This window comes from Patagioenas fasciata, chromosome W (assembly GCF_037038585.1).
Source record: "Patagioenas fasciata isolate bPatFas1 chromosome W, bPatFas1.hap1, whole genome shotgun sequence".
In the NCBI taxonomy this organism is placed as follows: Eukaryota; Metazoa; Chordata; class Aves; order Columbiformes; family Columbidae; genus Patagioenas; species Patagioenas fasciata.
The window spans coordinates 68,129,198-68,142,832 of NC_092559.1; the positions used below are offsets into that span (position 1 = coordinate 68,129,198).

The 13,635-nt window shown below is 46.0% G+C and overlaps 1 protein-coding gene and 1 pseudogene across 4 annotated transcripts in view; one reads left to right on the plus strand and one right to left on the minus strand.

Annotated features, from left to right (window-relative positions):
• The window catches only part of LOC136114589 (ubiquitin-associated protein 2-like), a 101,770-nt gene that overhangs the window by 64,446 nt on the left and 23,689 nt on the right, over positions 1 to 13,635 (plus strand). For 3 of the 4 annotated variants that reach the window (XM_065859967.2, XM_065859970.2, XM_065859971.1), the window contains 3 exons: positions 922 to 1,117; positions 2,365 to 2,456; positions 7,215 to 7,265. In XM_065859967.2, the coding sequence (XP_065716039.1) occupies positions 922 to 1,117; positions 2,365 to 2,456; positions 7,215 to 7,265 (339 nt within the window). The remainder of the gene's footprint in view (positions 1 to 921; positions 1,118 to 2,364; positions 2,457 to 7,214; positions 7,266 to 13,635) is intronic. The other variant, XM_065859969.2, reaches the window with a different exon arrangement.
• Positions 12,224 to 12,789, minus strand: LOC136114636 (interferon-like; annotated as a pseudogene).

Here is a 13,635-nt window from a genome sequence, read left to right on the forward strand (position 1 = left end):
TCAGCCAATTGCTCACCCAGTGCACTGTGTGTTTACCCAGCTGTATGCTGGCCATCTTGTCATAGAATCATTTCAGTTGGAATAAGATAGTTCTAGGATAATTCTCAGGATCATCGAGTCCAACCATAACCTAACCTAACTCTAGCACTTACCAAATGTCTTTCTTTTCTGTTGTCAGAGTTGTTTTGGCTTCTGTGTGTTGATGACACTGTTTTGCAGGTGTGATCAGCTTACAGCTAAGGCACTGTATTGTGCTGGATTCGAACCAGGGACTCCTTTATCCTCATGTGTTCCTGTAATACATCTGATCTGCATTTCAGTTTACCACATTGACTCTGTTGTGAGGCACTGCAGTTGTAATCTTTTAAATTTCACAAGTGCCTTGAGGAAATCACAATAGCAGTGTACTGTGTTTTGAAAACAAATATTGTCTTTTGGAAGAATATGGGAGTTTATTTAACATAACAAGTACTAGCTTAAAGGAGTATACAAGCAAAGGGCATGAAATAATGCAATTGAGTGATATTTGAGTTACTGTGGTATAATTTTGTGCTGATATAGTGGTTTGAATTTAACTCTCATGTAATCATTTTCTTTGAGTACTTAAAAATCACAAGCATGCAACTTAGTTACTTGATTGGTACATAGATAATGCATATCTTTTTCTTTTCCACGTGCTACTGTTAGTTAAAAGATTTTTGATTTTGGTTGTGGTTTTGTCGTTTTGTTTTGGTGTGGTGTGTGTTGTTTTGCTGCTGTTGTTTTTTGTTTGTGGTGGTTTTTTGTGTGTTTTTTTTTGTTGTTTTTGGGGTTGGTTTTGGTGTGGATTTTTTTGTTGTTGTTGTTTTTTTCTTTTTCCCCAGCATCTTCCACTGCGGTTTATTTGCTATGTGATCCTATTTTTTTTTGTCTCCTTTCTAGCACACTAGTGTCGAGAACACAACTTCGCTCCAGCCTTCAACAGCCTTTTCAACTATTTCAACCCCAGCCACTAGCACCACTTCTTCAGTTGTCAACATGGCAAGCAATATCAACACTACAAACAGCCTCGGCCTGAGTGTTACCAGTGTGTCTATACCAGCTGCTACCACACGGGCAGCTCCCTTAGTGTCTTCAGGTTTGCAATATTAACATATCACATGGATAGACAGAGAACTTCAGTCAGCAGGGCTGTCAGTTGAACATCTCATTAGCCATTAACTGCACTAAGAAATCCACACTCTTGACTATCGTACTTTATTTGCTAACTAAAGTTTCCTGGTTTTGTGTATTTGAAATATTTGTTATATTTGTTAGGGTGTTATGTGGCATTTATATAGCACATTCCATCCCCAAAGAGCTTTATAGACAGACACCAGAGCATTTGATAAGTTTTGAGCTAGGAGATTCGCCCAGTTTATATTCCAGGTTGTGATCAGTTCTTGGCTGTGAGTTCACATTAGCTTTAATTTCGGTCTTCTCTGTGACTTGAATTCATTTGGCAGTATCAAAATATACTTCAGTGTCCTCATCATCATATGCCATGTCCCTACCGCCACATCTACAGAAAGAAAAAGATGTCTGGGTCATTCCACAACAAATAGCACTTTAGAAAAAGGGCCCACAAAGAGAGAAGGTGGGAAGGCTTCTTGCACTGAAGTGGAAGCAATGCTAAATTCTCTCTTGCTTCTCTAATCAACCTGAACTATTAAAAGGAAATCCTATGAAGGGAAGTGAATGATTTAAATATTAAGATCAAACTTAGTTACAGAAGGATTTGTCTTTTCTTATTCCAATACCTTGTAAATTAAGTGTCTGATGACTGGCCAAAGTGCATTTTTTTTTTTTACTCTTCTGCTTCCTAGAACTGCTTCATGGAGGCAACTGAAACTTTCAATCTTCTTCTCTTTGCTATTCCCAGCTGCAGTAAGTCACCCACAAAAAGTATGTTGGCAACATTTCATGTTTTCCAGTCTATTGCTGATGATAAGGGAGAATGTGTTAACAGACCAAAAAATGAAAGGAGAGAATTTCCTCTCTTTGATTGAGAACAATGCCTGAATTTTGCCTTCAGGAGAGGACTGAGGAAAGGAGAAGTTCCTGTAATTCTTGTAATCCTCTTGGACAAAGTAAATGACAAAGTCAGACTGTTCTCTGATGGGACTGTTTTCAGTCTTGGATACTCTGTGCTTTCCCTTCCTTGAGGCATGGTTAAACTCTTCAGGCTATTTTGAGTATTTTCATCAACCAGCACAAAATTCTTTTGTGCAGTTCTGCTCCTTACAAGCTATGACAGCGCAGTCACCAGGGCTTGTGAGCTATCTTGTCTCAATGCTGAAGCCTTTTCCAAAGGCTTGTTAAAGTGTCTATATTTTGATTCTACAGGCAAAGCTCCCCCAAACCTGCCTCAAGGTGTACCACCCTTGTTGCATAACCAGTATATTGTGGGACCTGGAGGACTTCTGCCTGCCTACCCAGTAAGCAATTTAATTGTTCCTGTCCTTAACTGCTTAATCCTTGGTGCAAGTGGGCCCTCTAGTGCTGTTGCTGCTGTCTATGCCAAGGCATTTCTGTTGGCACATGTTGCACCTGGAATTCTTGTTCCAAATGCTGAAGAATATGCAAAATGTATTCAGTGAGGGTTTAATGTTGATAGTAAACTGCAGAACTGTGTGGTACAGACCTGATTTGGCTGCTGCTGAAGCTAAATGTGTGCTGCTATGGTTTTCAGTGGTATCAGGTTTTAGGCTCTTTGAGCAAAATTATTCATCAGGTTTGTGTTACTGGAATAGATTTCATAGAATCATAGAATCATTTTGGTGGGAAGAGACTCACAAGATCAAGTCCAACCATAACCTAACATAACTCAACTCTAGCACTAAACCATGTCCCTAAGAACCTCGTCTAAATACCTTTTAAACACCTCCAGGGATGGTGACTCCACCACTTCCCTGGGCAGCCTCTTCCAATGCCTGACAACCTTTTTCGTGAAGATTTTTTTTCCTAATATCCAGTCTAAACCTCCCCTGGCACAACTTGAGGCCATTTCCTCTTGTCTTATCACTTGCTACTTGGAAGAAGAGACCAACACCCTCCACGCTCCAACCTCCTTTCAGGTAGTTGCAGACAGTGATAAGGTCTCCCTTCAGCCTCCTTTTCTCCAGGCTAAACAGCCCCAGTTCCCTCAGCTGCTCCTCATAAGACTTGTGCTCCAGGCCCCTCACCAGCTTCATTGTCCTCTCTGAACTCTCTCTAGTACTTCAATGTCCTTCTTATGATGAGGGGCCCAAAACTGAACACAGTATTCAAGGTGGGGCCTCACCAGTGCCGAGTACAGGAGCACATTCACTTCTCAAATCCTGCTGGCCACACTATTCCTGATACAAGCCAGGATGCTGTTGGCCTTTTTGGCCACCTGGGCACACTGCTGGCTCATACTCAGCTGGCTGTCATTCAACACCCCCAGATCCCTCTCTGCCAGGCAGCTTTCCAGCCACTCTTCCCCGAGCCTGTGGCGTTCATGGGCTTGTTATGACCCAAGTGCAGGACTCAGTACTTGGCCTTGTTAAACCTCATCCAATTGGCCTCAGCCCAATGATCCAGCTGGTCCAGATCCCTCTGTAGAGCCTTCCTACCCTCCAACAGATCAAGACTCCCACCCAATTTGGTGTCATCTCCAAACTTACTGAGGGTGCACTCAATCCCCTCATCCAGATCGCTGATAAGGAGATTAAACAGGACTGGCCCCAATACTGAGCCCTGGGGAACACCACTCGTGACCAGCCACCAACTGGATTTAGCTCCATTCACCACAACTCCTTGGGCCCAGCCATCCAGCCAATTCTTTATCCATCACAGAGTACACCCATCCAGGCCATGAGCTGCCAGCTCCTCCAGGAGAATGCTGTGGGATATGGTGTCAAAGGCCTTACTGAAGTCTAAGTACACAACATCCACAGCCTTTCCCTCATCTACTAGTTGGGTCACGTTCTCACAGAAGGAGATCAGGTTGGTCAAGCAGGACCTGCCTTTCATAACCCATGTTGACTGGGCCTGATTATATGATTCTCTTGTAAGTGCCTGTAGTTCCCCAGATCATCCTTCCTGCCCTTCTTGTAGATGGGTGTCATGTTAGCCAACTTCCAGTCAACTGGGTCCTCCCTAGTTAGCCAGGATTGCTTGTAGATAATGCAAAGTGGCTCAGTGATCACCTCTGCCAGCTCCCTCAGCACCCTTGGGTGTATCCCATCTGGCCCCATAGACTTGTGGGTGTCCAAGTGTTGTAGCAGGTCGCTAACTATTTCCCCTTGGATTATTGGAGCTTCATTCTGCTCCCCATCCCTGTCTTCTGGCTCAGGGGGCTGGGTACCTGGAGCACAACTGTTCTGACTATTAAAGACTGAGGCAAACACAGCATTTAGTACCTCAGCCTTTCACTCATCCTCTGTCACTGTTTCCCTCTGCATCCATCAGGGGATGGAGATTCTCCTTAGCCCTCCTCTTGTTGCTAATATATTTATAGAAACATTTCTTGTTGCCTTTCACAGCAGTGGCCAGACTCAGCTCTAGTTGGGCTTTGGCCCTTCTGATTTTCTCCCTGCATAGCCTCACAGAGTTCTTGTATTCCTCTTGAGTGGCCTGCCCCTCCTTCCAAAGGTTGTAAATTCTCTTTTTATTCCTAAGTTCCAGACGCAGCTCTATTCAGCCAGGCCGGCCTTCTTCCCCACCGGCTCACCTTCCGGCACACAGGGACAGCCTGCTCCTGTGCCTCTAAGATTACCTTATTTAAGAGAGACCAGCCTTCCTGGACTCCTTTGTCCTTCAGGACTGTCTCCCAAGGGACTCTGCCAACCAGCCTTCAAAGGGCAGACTTTGACCTGTTCAGAAGTCCAAAGTAACAGTTCTACTGACCACCCTTCTAACTTCTCCAAGGATAGTAAACTCATTCATTTCATGAACGCTATACCCAAGGCAACCTCCAACTGACACATTGCCCACGAGCCCTTCTCTGTTTACAAACAACAGATCCAGTGGGGTTCCTTCCCTGGTAGGCTCACTAACCAGCTGTGTCAGGAAGTTGTCTTCCATGCACTGCAGGAGCTTCCTAGACTGCTTCCTCTCTGCTGTGTTGTACTTCCAGCAGACATCTGGTAGGTTGAAGTCCCCCACAAGAACAAGGACTAGCAATCATGAGACTTCTCCCAGCTGCCTGCAAAATATTTCAACTGGCTCTTCATCCTGGTTGGGTGGTCTGTAACAGACCCCCACCAGGATATCTGCCTTGTTGCCCTTCCCCTTGATTCTTACCCATAGCCACTCAACCCTATCATCACCCTCCTCAAGTTCCAGACAATCAAAACCCTTCCTAACATACATGGCTGCCCCACCTCCTCTTTTTCTTCACCTATCCTTTCCGAAGAGTTTATAGCCATCCACTGCAGTGCTCCAGTTATGAGAGTCATCCCACTGATTTTCTATGATGGCAATTATATTGTAGTTTTTCTGCCTCACAAGGGCTTCCAGCTCCTCCTGTTTGTTGCCCATGCTGCTTGCATTAGTATAAATGCACTTCAGCTGAGCCAATGATTCTACCTGGTTGGCAGACCCAAGGGCCTCGTTAGCACTACCCTCAGATGCCAGCCTGTCACCCTTGGGTGTTCCTCTGCCATATCTGGCTTCCTCCCCCTCCCCCTTCAAATCTAGTTTAAAGCCCTCTCAATAAGTCCTGCTAACTCCTGCCCCAGGATCTTTTTCTCCTTTTGAGACAGGTCCATCCCATTTGTTGCTAGCAGATCAGGTGCCATGTAAGCTGACCCATGATCAAAAAACCTGAAATTCTGCCAGTGACACCAGTCCCGCAGCCTGTTATTGATCTGGTGGGTCTTCCTGTATCTTTCCTCATCATACCCTGCAACTGTGGGGATAGAGGAGAATACTACTTGTGCTCCTGATCCCTTGACCAGTCATCCCAAGACCCTGAAGTCTCTCTTGATCATCTTCAGTTTTCCCTTTTCAGTTTCATCACTGCCCACCTGAAAAATTATTAGTGGGTAGTAGTCTGAGGGCCTAACCAGGGCAGGAAGTTTCCTTCTAACATCTTTAACCCTGGCCCCAGGGAGACAGCAGACTTCCCTAAGAAGTGGGTCTGGCCTGCATTTAGGGCCTCCTGTTCCCTTTAGAAGGGAGTCTCCTACAACCACAGCCTACTTTTTTTTCTTGGTGAGAGCTGTTTTGATGGAGGGTGCAGGATGACTTATCCCTGCAGCACCTCCAACTCAGTGGAACTGCCTCCCTCAATGTTGTTGTTTGCTTCCACTTACAAGGCCTCATACCTGTTTTGCAAGGGAACCTGGAAGGGTGGGGTGGTCAGAGTAGGAATCCTCCTCTTTCTGCACCGGGCAGGAACTTGCTGCCATTTCCCCTCATTCCTGAAGTTGCTGCATTCCACATCCTGAACCTCTTGCTTGTTGGACAGAGGCACCTGGGAAGGTGGGCTGGGTAGGGGGATGTTTCTCCTGCCACCCTGTGTGTGGACTTTCTTCTGTTCATCCCTTTCCCCTTGACCTTCCTTCTTCAGTCAAACAAGGGGGGGATACAGGAATCCCTTGATCTTCATTTCTTGTTGCTGGTCCTACCTGCCCCCAGTTGGTCAGAGATTGATCCAACCAGTGTACTACAGTAATGGTTGAAATGCATCATGTCTGTCATACTTTGAAAGACTGTACATAGCTTTTTGATGTCTGGCCAGGATCAACGTATTTTTGATTATCTGTTTTTTGAATCAAAAACTTTAATCATTTTTCTGTATCACACTGAATGCAAGGGGATACCATAGGTCATTTTATGGTGTAGTCATTAGATCTTAAATGCTGCTATTCTCAAAAGTAATGATTGAAGCAAAGAAGGCTGTTGCTCTTACTCCCAAATCTGAATGTCCTGTAGATTTTTCACAAGTTGATGAATGATGTATCTGTGAAAACATTATTGAAGACTGGACAGTCATACTCTTCTCAGAGGACTGCTGTCATGAAGAAATAACATCAGAGTGACAAGCCATTTTAAGCTTAGATCTACTAGCCTTGAAATGCTACAGTGTGCCATGATATCACAATGCAACATATAGCTGTACACATTTAAAATAGACTGGGCCTAGGTCAAACTCTGTTTAAAGCCCCAAATTGGTCAGTATGAGAGAAAAGTGTTATAATTATGTTTTATTTTTATCTGTCTTTAAGCAGATTTATGGTTATGATGATCTCCAGATGCTTCAATCCAGGCTGCCAATGGTAAGTCAATGGCTTGGTTTATTTAATTTTAAACAAGTTGTCTTCAGTGTTGATCATTTATGCAACACAAATTAGTTCATTTGATGGTGATTAAGAGCTTATCCTTATGTTCTATATTATGTTTTTTTTAAATATCCACAAACAGTTTCTCTAGGTGGCATAAATTGATATAGAGCAACTGTTGCATCATGCATTTGTCCATCTGCAAATTCTGTAAATAGAAGCAAGTGCACTTTGTGCTTTTGAGTGGAAAAATTTTTAATTCTTGTAGCAACAGTATGATATCTTGTCAAAACTAGTTGAAATCTGAGCGTGAATGATGTTTTCTTTTACCAAGAGGTAGGGTTGAACAGCAAGTATACAAATTGGCAGCCAGTAGGTGCTGGTTTTGGAGGCAGAGGTCTTTGCATATGCATCATGGCAACAAATGCAGGTGAGCTGCAGGAGGGAAATTATATGAAGTTTTCTTCCTTACCTTGATCCAGAACATAAATGGTGTTTGAGAGAAGCTGAGAGTTAGATTCACAAGGAGCCTTAGCCTAGATTGTAGAAAGGTAAAGAATTTTGTTTTCAGAAAACTAGGATAAAGAACTTGGAGAGAAAGTTTGCTAGTATGTAACTGAGAAAAGTCACAGGATTAAGTGATGAAGTGTATCTGTAGAGGCAGAAATGGAGTACTGAGCAGTGATCTGGAAAAGAAGTATCACTGGATAAATGCCATAGTTAAAGGTCCAAGCCAGTACCAGGTCTTCTATGTGGAGTCTGGGGACAGCCAGAGTCAGATAGTCAAAGGTGAGTACAGGGGTGTCCCAGACAAAACCCTGTTCAGCTGCACGTCCTGAATTTAAAAAATAAAGTTGAGCGCATTAATGAAGGCATGATCCTTGGAAGAACTGTCAACTGAATTGAATGGGATTATTTTCAGAGCAGCAAAATGGCAAACTGTTTGCAGTTCTGGAACCAGGAGAGACATGGTTACATTGGTAGGAGACAAAATGTTGCCTAGGAGTGCTATTCAACATTTCTCAGCCTGCGCTTCTCATCTGTTTGCCCAGTTTTTTGTTGCTCTCTGGGCAGGAGTGCTTCTTCCATGTACCTGTACCACAGAGCCATGCAAGGGCTGGAGCAGAGCATGCCTCTTGGTGGGGAAGGTTTGGTTCTGAGGGTCCAGGAGCTGAGAATTATTGACATTATTTACATGTAGCGAGACCAAATGGAGAGAAAAAATGAGTGGGTAATACTTAATCTAAATTAAATGCAGTAAAGCACATGGAGAAAAAAAAATATATTTACTCAGCCAGCCAGCCACAGTCTAGGAGGTTCCTCCAGTGCATTGATGATAACATCCTGATGCAAATGGTGGAGGAGCTGACTAGGAGAGGAACACTGCTGGACCTCATCCTCACTAACAAGGAGGGTCTGGTTGAAGCAGTAAAGGGCTGCCTTGGTTGCAGGGACCATGAGATGGTGGAGTTCAGGATCTTGTGTGGCAGAAAAAGAATAGCAAGCAGAATTGTAACCCTGGACTTCAGCAGGGTAAACTTTGGCCTCTTCAAACAATTGCTAGGGGAAATCCCATGGGCAAGGCTGCTTGAAGGTAAAGGGGCCCAAGATAGTTGGTTAGCATTCAGGGATTGCTTCTACCAGGCTCAAGATCAGAGCATCCTGACAGGTAGGAAGTCAAGGAAGGGAGCCAGGAGACCTGCGTGGTTAAACAGGGAACTGCTGGGTAAGCTCAAGAGGAAGAGTAGAGTTTATAGATCATGGAAGGAGGGGCTGGCCACTTGGGAAGAATATAAGGCTGTTGTCAGAGGATGCAGGGAGGCAACTAGGAAAGCTAAGGCCTCCTTAGAATTAAACCTTGCAAGAGGGGTCAAGGACAACAGGAAGAACTTCTTCAAATACATGCCAAATAAAACTAACACCGGAGGCAATGTAGGCCCACTGATGAATGAGGTGGGTGCCCTGGTGGCAGAAGATACAGAGAAGGCAGAGTTACTGAATGCCTTCTTTGTCTCTGTCTACTCTGCTGGAGGCTGTCTTGAGGAGCCCCATACCCCTGAGGCCCCAGAGGAAGTCAGGAAAATGGAGGAGTTTGCCTTGGTTGATAAGGACTGGGTTAGGGAGCAATTAAGCAATCTGGACATCCGTAAATCCATGGGTCCAGATGTGATGCACCCACGGGTGCTGAGGGAGCTGGCTGAGGGCATTGCTAGGCCAGTCTCTATCATCTTTGCCAAGTCTTGGGAAACAGGAGAGCTGCCTAAGGACTGGAGGAAAGCAAATGTCACTCCAGTCCTCAAAAAGGGCAAGAAGGAGCACCCAGGTGACTATAGACTGGTCAGCCTCACTTCCATCCCTGGGAAGGTGATGGAACAACTTCTCCTTGGTGCCATCTCAATGCATATCAGGGATAAGAGAGTCAATAGGGGCAGTCAGCATGGCTTCACCAAGGGGAAGTCGTGCTTGACCAACCTCATCGCCTTTTATGAAGACATAACGATGTGGATAGATGATGGCAGAGCGGTGGATGTGGTCTACCTTAACTTCTGTAAAGCATTTGACACAGTCTCTCACAGCTAAACTGAGGAAATGTGATCTGGACGATCAGGTAGTGAGGTGGACTGGGAACTGGCTGAAGGAAAGAAGCCAGAGAGTTGTGGTCAATGGGGCAGGGTCCAGTTGGAGGCCTGTATCTAGTGGAGTGTCTCAAGGGTCAGTACTGGGACCAGTATTATTCAGTATATTCATCAGTGATTTGGATGAGGGAATAGAGTGCACTGTCAGCAAGTTTGCTGATGACACGAAGCTGGGAGGAGTAGCTGACACTCCAGAAGGCTGTGCTGCCATTCAGCAAGTCCTGGACAGGCTGGAGAGTTGGGCAGGAAGGCCAATGGCATCGTGGGGTATATTAGAAGGGGGGTGGTCAGTCGGTCAAGAGAGGTTCTCCTTCCCCTCTGCTCTGCCCTGGTGAGACCACACCTGGAATATTGTGCCCAGTTCTGGGCCCCTCAGTTCAAGAAGGACAGGGAACTGCTGGAGAGAGTCCAGCGCAGGGCAACAAAGATGATTAAGGGAGTGGAGCATCTCCCATGTGAGGAAAGGCTGAGGGAGCTGGGTCTCTTTAGCTTGGAGGAGACTGAGGGGTGACCTCATTAATGTTTATGAATATATAAAGGGTGAGTGTCACGAGGATGGAGCCAGGCTCTTCTCGGTGACAAGCAATGGTAAGACAAGGGGTAATGGATGCAAACTGGAACACAAGAGGTTCCACTTAAATTTGAGAAGAAACTTCTTCTCGGTGAGGGTAACAGAACACTGGAACAGGCTGCCCAGGGAGGTTGTGGAGTCTCCTACTCTGGAGACATTTAAAACCCTCCTGGACACATTCCTGTGTAGCCTCATCTAGGTGTTCCTGCTCTGGCAGGGGGGTTGGACTAGATGATCTTTTGAGGTCCTTTTCAGTCCCTAATATTCTGTGATTCTGTGATTATTATCCTGTCCATTCAGTCCAAGAGTAATGCTGAAGAAGAGAAAATGTAAGGATGCATACCTAGTCTGTGTTGCCCTTGAATAGTTTGTGCTGTAAGGTGTTTTCAAGCAGCATAATGACATGTGAAAAATGTCTGAAGTGGCAAGAGTAGCCAAACTCAGCCTAATCGAAGTGATCTCTGCCTTGCCTCTCCTTCATCAGCTGGTCTAAACCAGTTTTGTGGTTTAACGCAAGCTAGCAATAAAACCATCATAGCTGCTCATTCTCCTCCCCACACACACACAAATAGGGGAGAGAATCAAATGGGAAGGGAGAAACTTGGATTGAGATAAACACAGTTTAATAAAATAACAAAATACTAATACACCCCTAGTAAATATATATATAAAATAGAAATAGAATATAAAATAAAAGGTTTTCAAGGCAATTCCTCACAAACTCCTTCCACACTGAGCAGCCAGTCCCAGGAAGCAGCACCTGGTCCTGAACAGCTGATTTCAAAGAGAGGAAAAAGGCAAAAAGGCCCAGAGGCCTCTACAAAATGGCAACAGGCTGAACTAAACATCCTGAACCAAACTCTCCCTGGCTCTGACAAGAAGAGCGAAGAACACGAGAGAGAGCACCCGAGAGAGAGAGCAGAAGATCCCGACTCTCCTTAAATATGAAACATGACACTAATGAGATGGAATACTCTTATTGATCAGTCTGGATGTCAGTCAAGCTCTGCCCCATCTATTCCCCCCTTCCTTGATGCCTCACACCTGTGGGCAGAGCACTCAGAATGTCCTTGGCTCTCAGACCAGAGCAATAAAAAGCATTAACTCTGTCCCAGGGTGTTATTTCTTCTTCTCAAACTAAGTACAAATAATGAGCAGGCCAGCTATGGAAAAGACAGGTTTTTAACTGCATGAAGAAAATTAACTCATTTTCAGTCAAACCAGCACAATTGTGATGGAAGTTGGAAAATGTTGAGGAGATAAGAACCATAGAGATTATTCTGATGACAGTGGCTAAAACCTGACAGAGATTTTCCAAAGAGGTTGAGAAAAGTGCATCCTTGGGGAGAAGCCAAAGAGAAGAGAGGACAGGGCTGTGGGGCATGGGCTCTGCAGAGCCAAGTTTGGAGCAGGGCTTGGAGTAGGTGTTGAGTGGAGGTCAGTTCCCACCACCCCAAAGACTCATTCCTGTGCTTCTAAGACAAGAGGCACTGGCAAGCTTCTTGCAACAGGTCTTTATTTTCCGTTCAATAAATAGGTGAATGAATAGATAAAAAACATGGCTAAATTAAATAGATAAGTAATATAAATAGATGAGTAGTCAGTGGAGGCTAAGGGTCCGTGGCTATTCTTGCAGCAGCTCTTGCAGATCAGGGGAGATGGGAGGACAGAGGTGGGGATAGAGCGGTGCTCCAGAAGTGGTGGTGGTGACGTGGGTGGGACCATGCAGGTTATTTGGTGTTATTGAGCTAATTGTGCATGATGCAAGTGAGGTCGTGGAGGCATTGGAAGCACGTGCAAGCTTCTAGGTGGTCGTGGTCTCAGGTGCAGGGCCTGTGATGGTGGGTGCAGAGGAAGTCCTGGATGTGCCCCAAGTATTTCTTGATGCTGAGCAGCAGGTTGCAGGCCCCTTGGCCTTTGAAGAGCATGCTGTTGGCTGGCACGCATTGCTCAAGCTGCTGGATGTGATGCCGGAGCTGATTGAGGAGTTGATGTTGCGCCTGGGTGTCCCAGTGGTGGAGGGTTCTTGGGCTGCTGAGGGTGGCAAAGAGGTGCTGGAGGATACAGAGGGTGGTAGCAGCAGCTTGCTGTGAGTGGTTGGTGTGGAGGAGGGTGTCAGGGAAGGGGAAGGGCAAGGGCGTGTGCTGGTGGTGGCAGGGTTGTGGTGGGCTGGGATTCATGGTCTGGAGAAGCTGGAGGTGTGGTGGGGACGCAGGTCGTGGCAGGCCAGGGCAGTGGCGAGAGCCAGCAGGAGAAGCAGGAGCACCAGGGCACCATGCTGCAGGCAGGGCTGTGGGGTTGCAGGTGTAGCCATGGTTGTGGGTGCTGCATGGGTGGTGCTGGGCAGAAGCCTGGTCAGGCTTGGTTGTGGCGCAGGTGGGTGCTGTGCTTGGGGTCCTCGCGGGTGGGCAGCTTTATGTGGTGCCATGGCTTTCCCTTCCTCACTTTCTGATTGCAGCAAGTTTCCAGCTGTGTTTTTCAGTTTTGGCTGGTGTCTGTGGTGGTCTTGGGGAAGTGCGTTGGTGGGGTGGCCGTGCTTGGAGAGGGCGGTGGTGATGGCGTGTTGGAGGGAGCTTGGCTGTAGTGGTTTAGTGGGGGATGCGAAAGCACTAGGGCAGAGAGCCCTTGGGGACAGCTGTGCTGGGGAGGTGTATTAGGGTTTCCTTGTTGCCTGCAGGGCAAGCCGTGGTATCGCTTTTCTGCAACTGGATTTTCCCTTCCTGCCCAAGTCTCTTTTCCATTTGTAATGCCTTGGTGTTGGTTGTGATCTGTTTTCCTTTCACTTGTGTGTCACCTTTGTTTTCATATTATCTAGTCTTTTCACATTTGGAAGGATTGTGAAATTATGTTGCTTGAAAGAACCTGGAGAAGATCCCTCCTGGAGTGAGGACCTTGGGGTGGTGGTGGCAGCTTCTGAGGAGGTGGCTCTGGTTGTAGGTACTTGATGGTTGGATGTGTTCCTGGATGGAGTTTTCCAAGCTCCTTTGTTTGAAACTCCTGAGACTGACAAAAAAGGACTTTTCCTTCAGGAAAAAGGAAGCATTTTGCTCCTCCTCCTGCTGCATTGGGTCCCTGGTGGCAGTCCCATGTGTGTGCCCCTGTAGCAGGAGTCTTGTGTTTTCTCTACCTCCTTGCCTGAGAGCAAACAAGAAAATGCCCC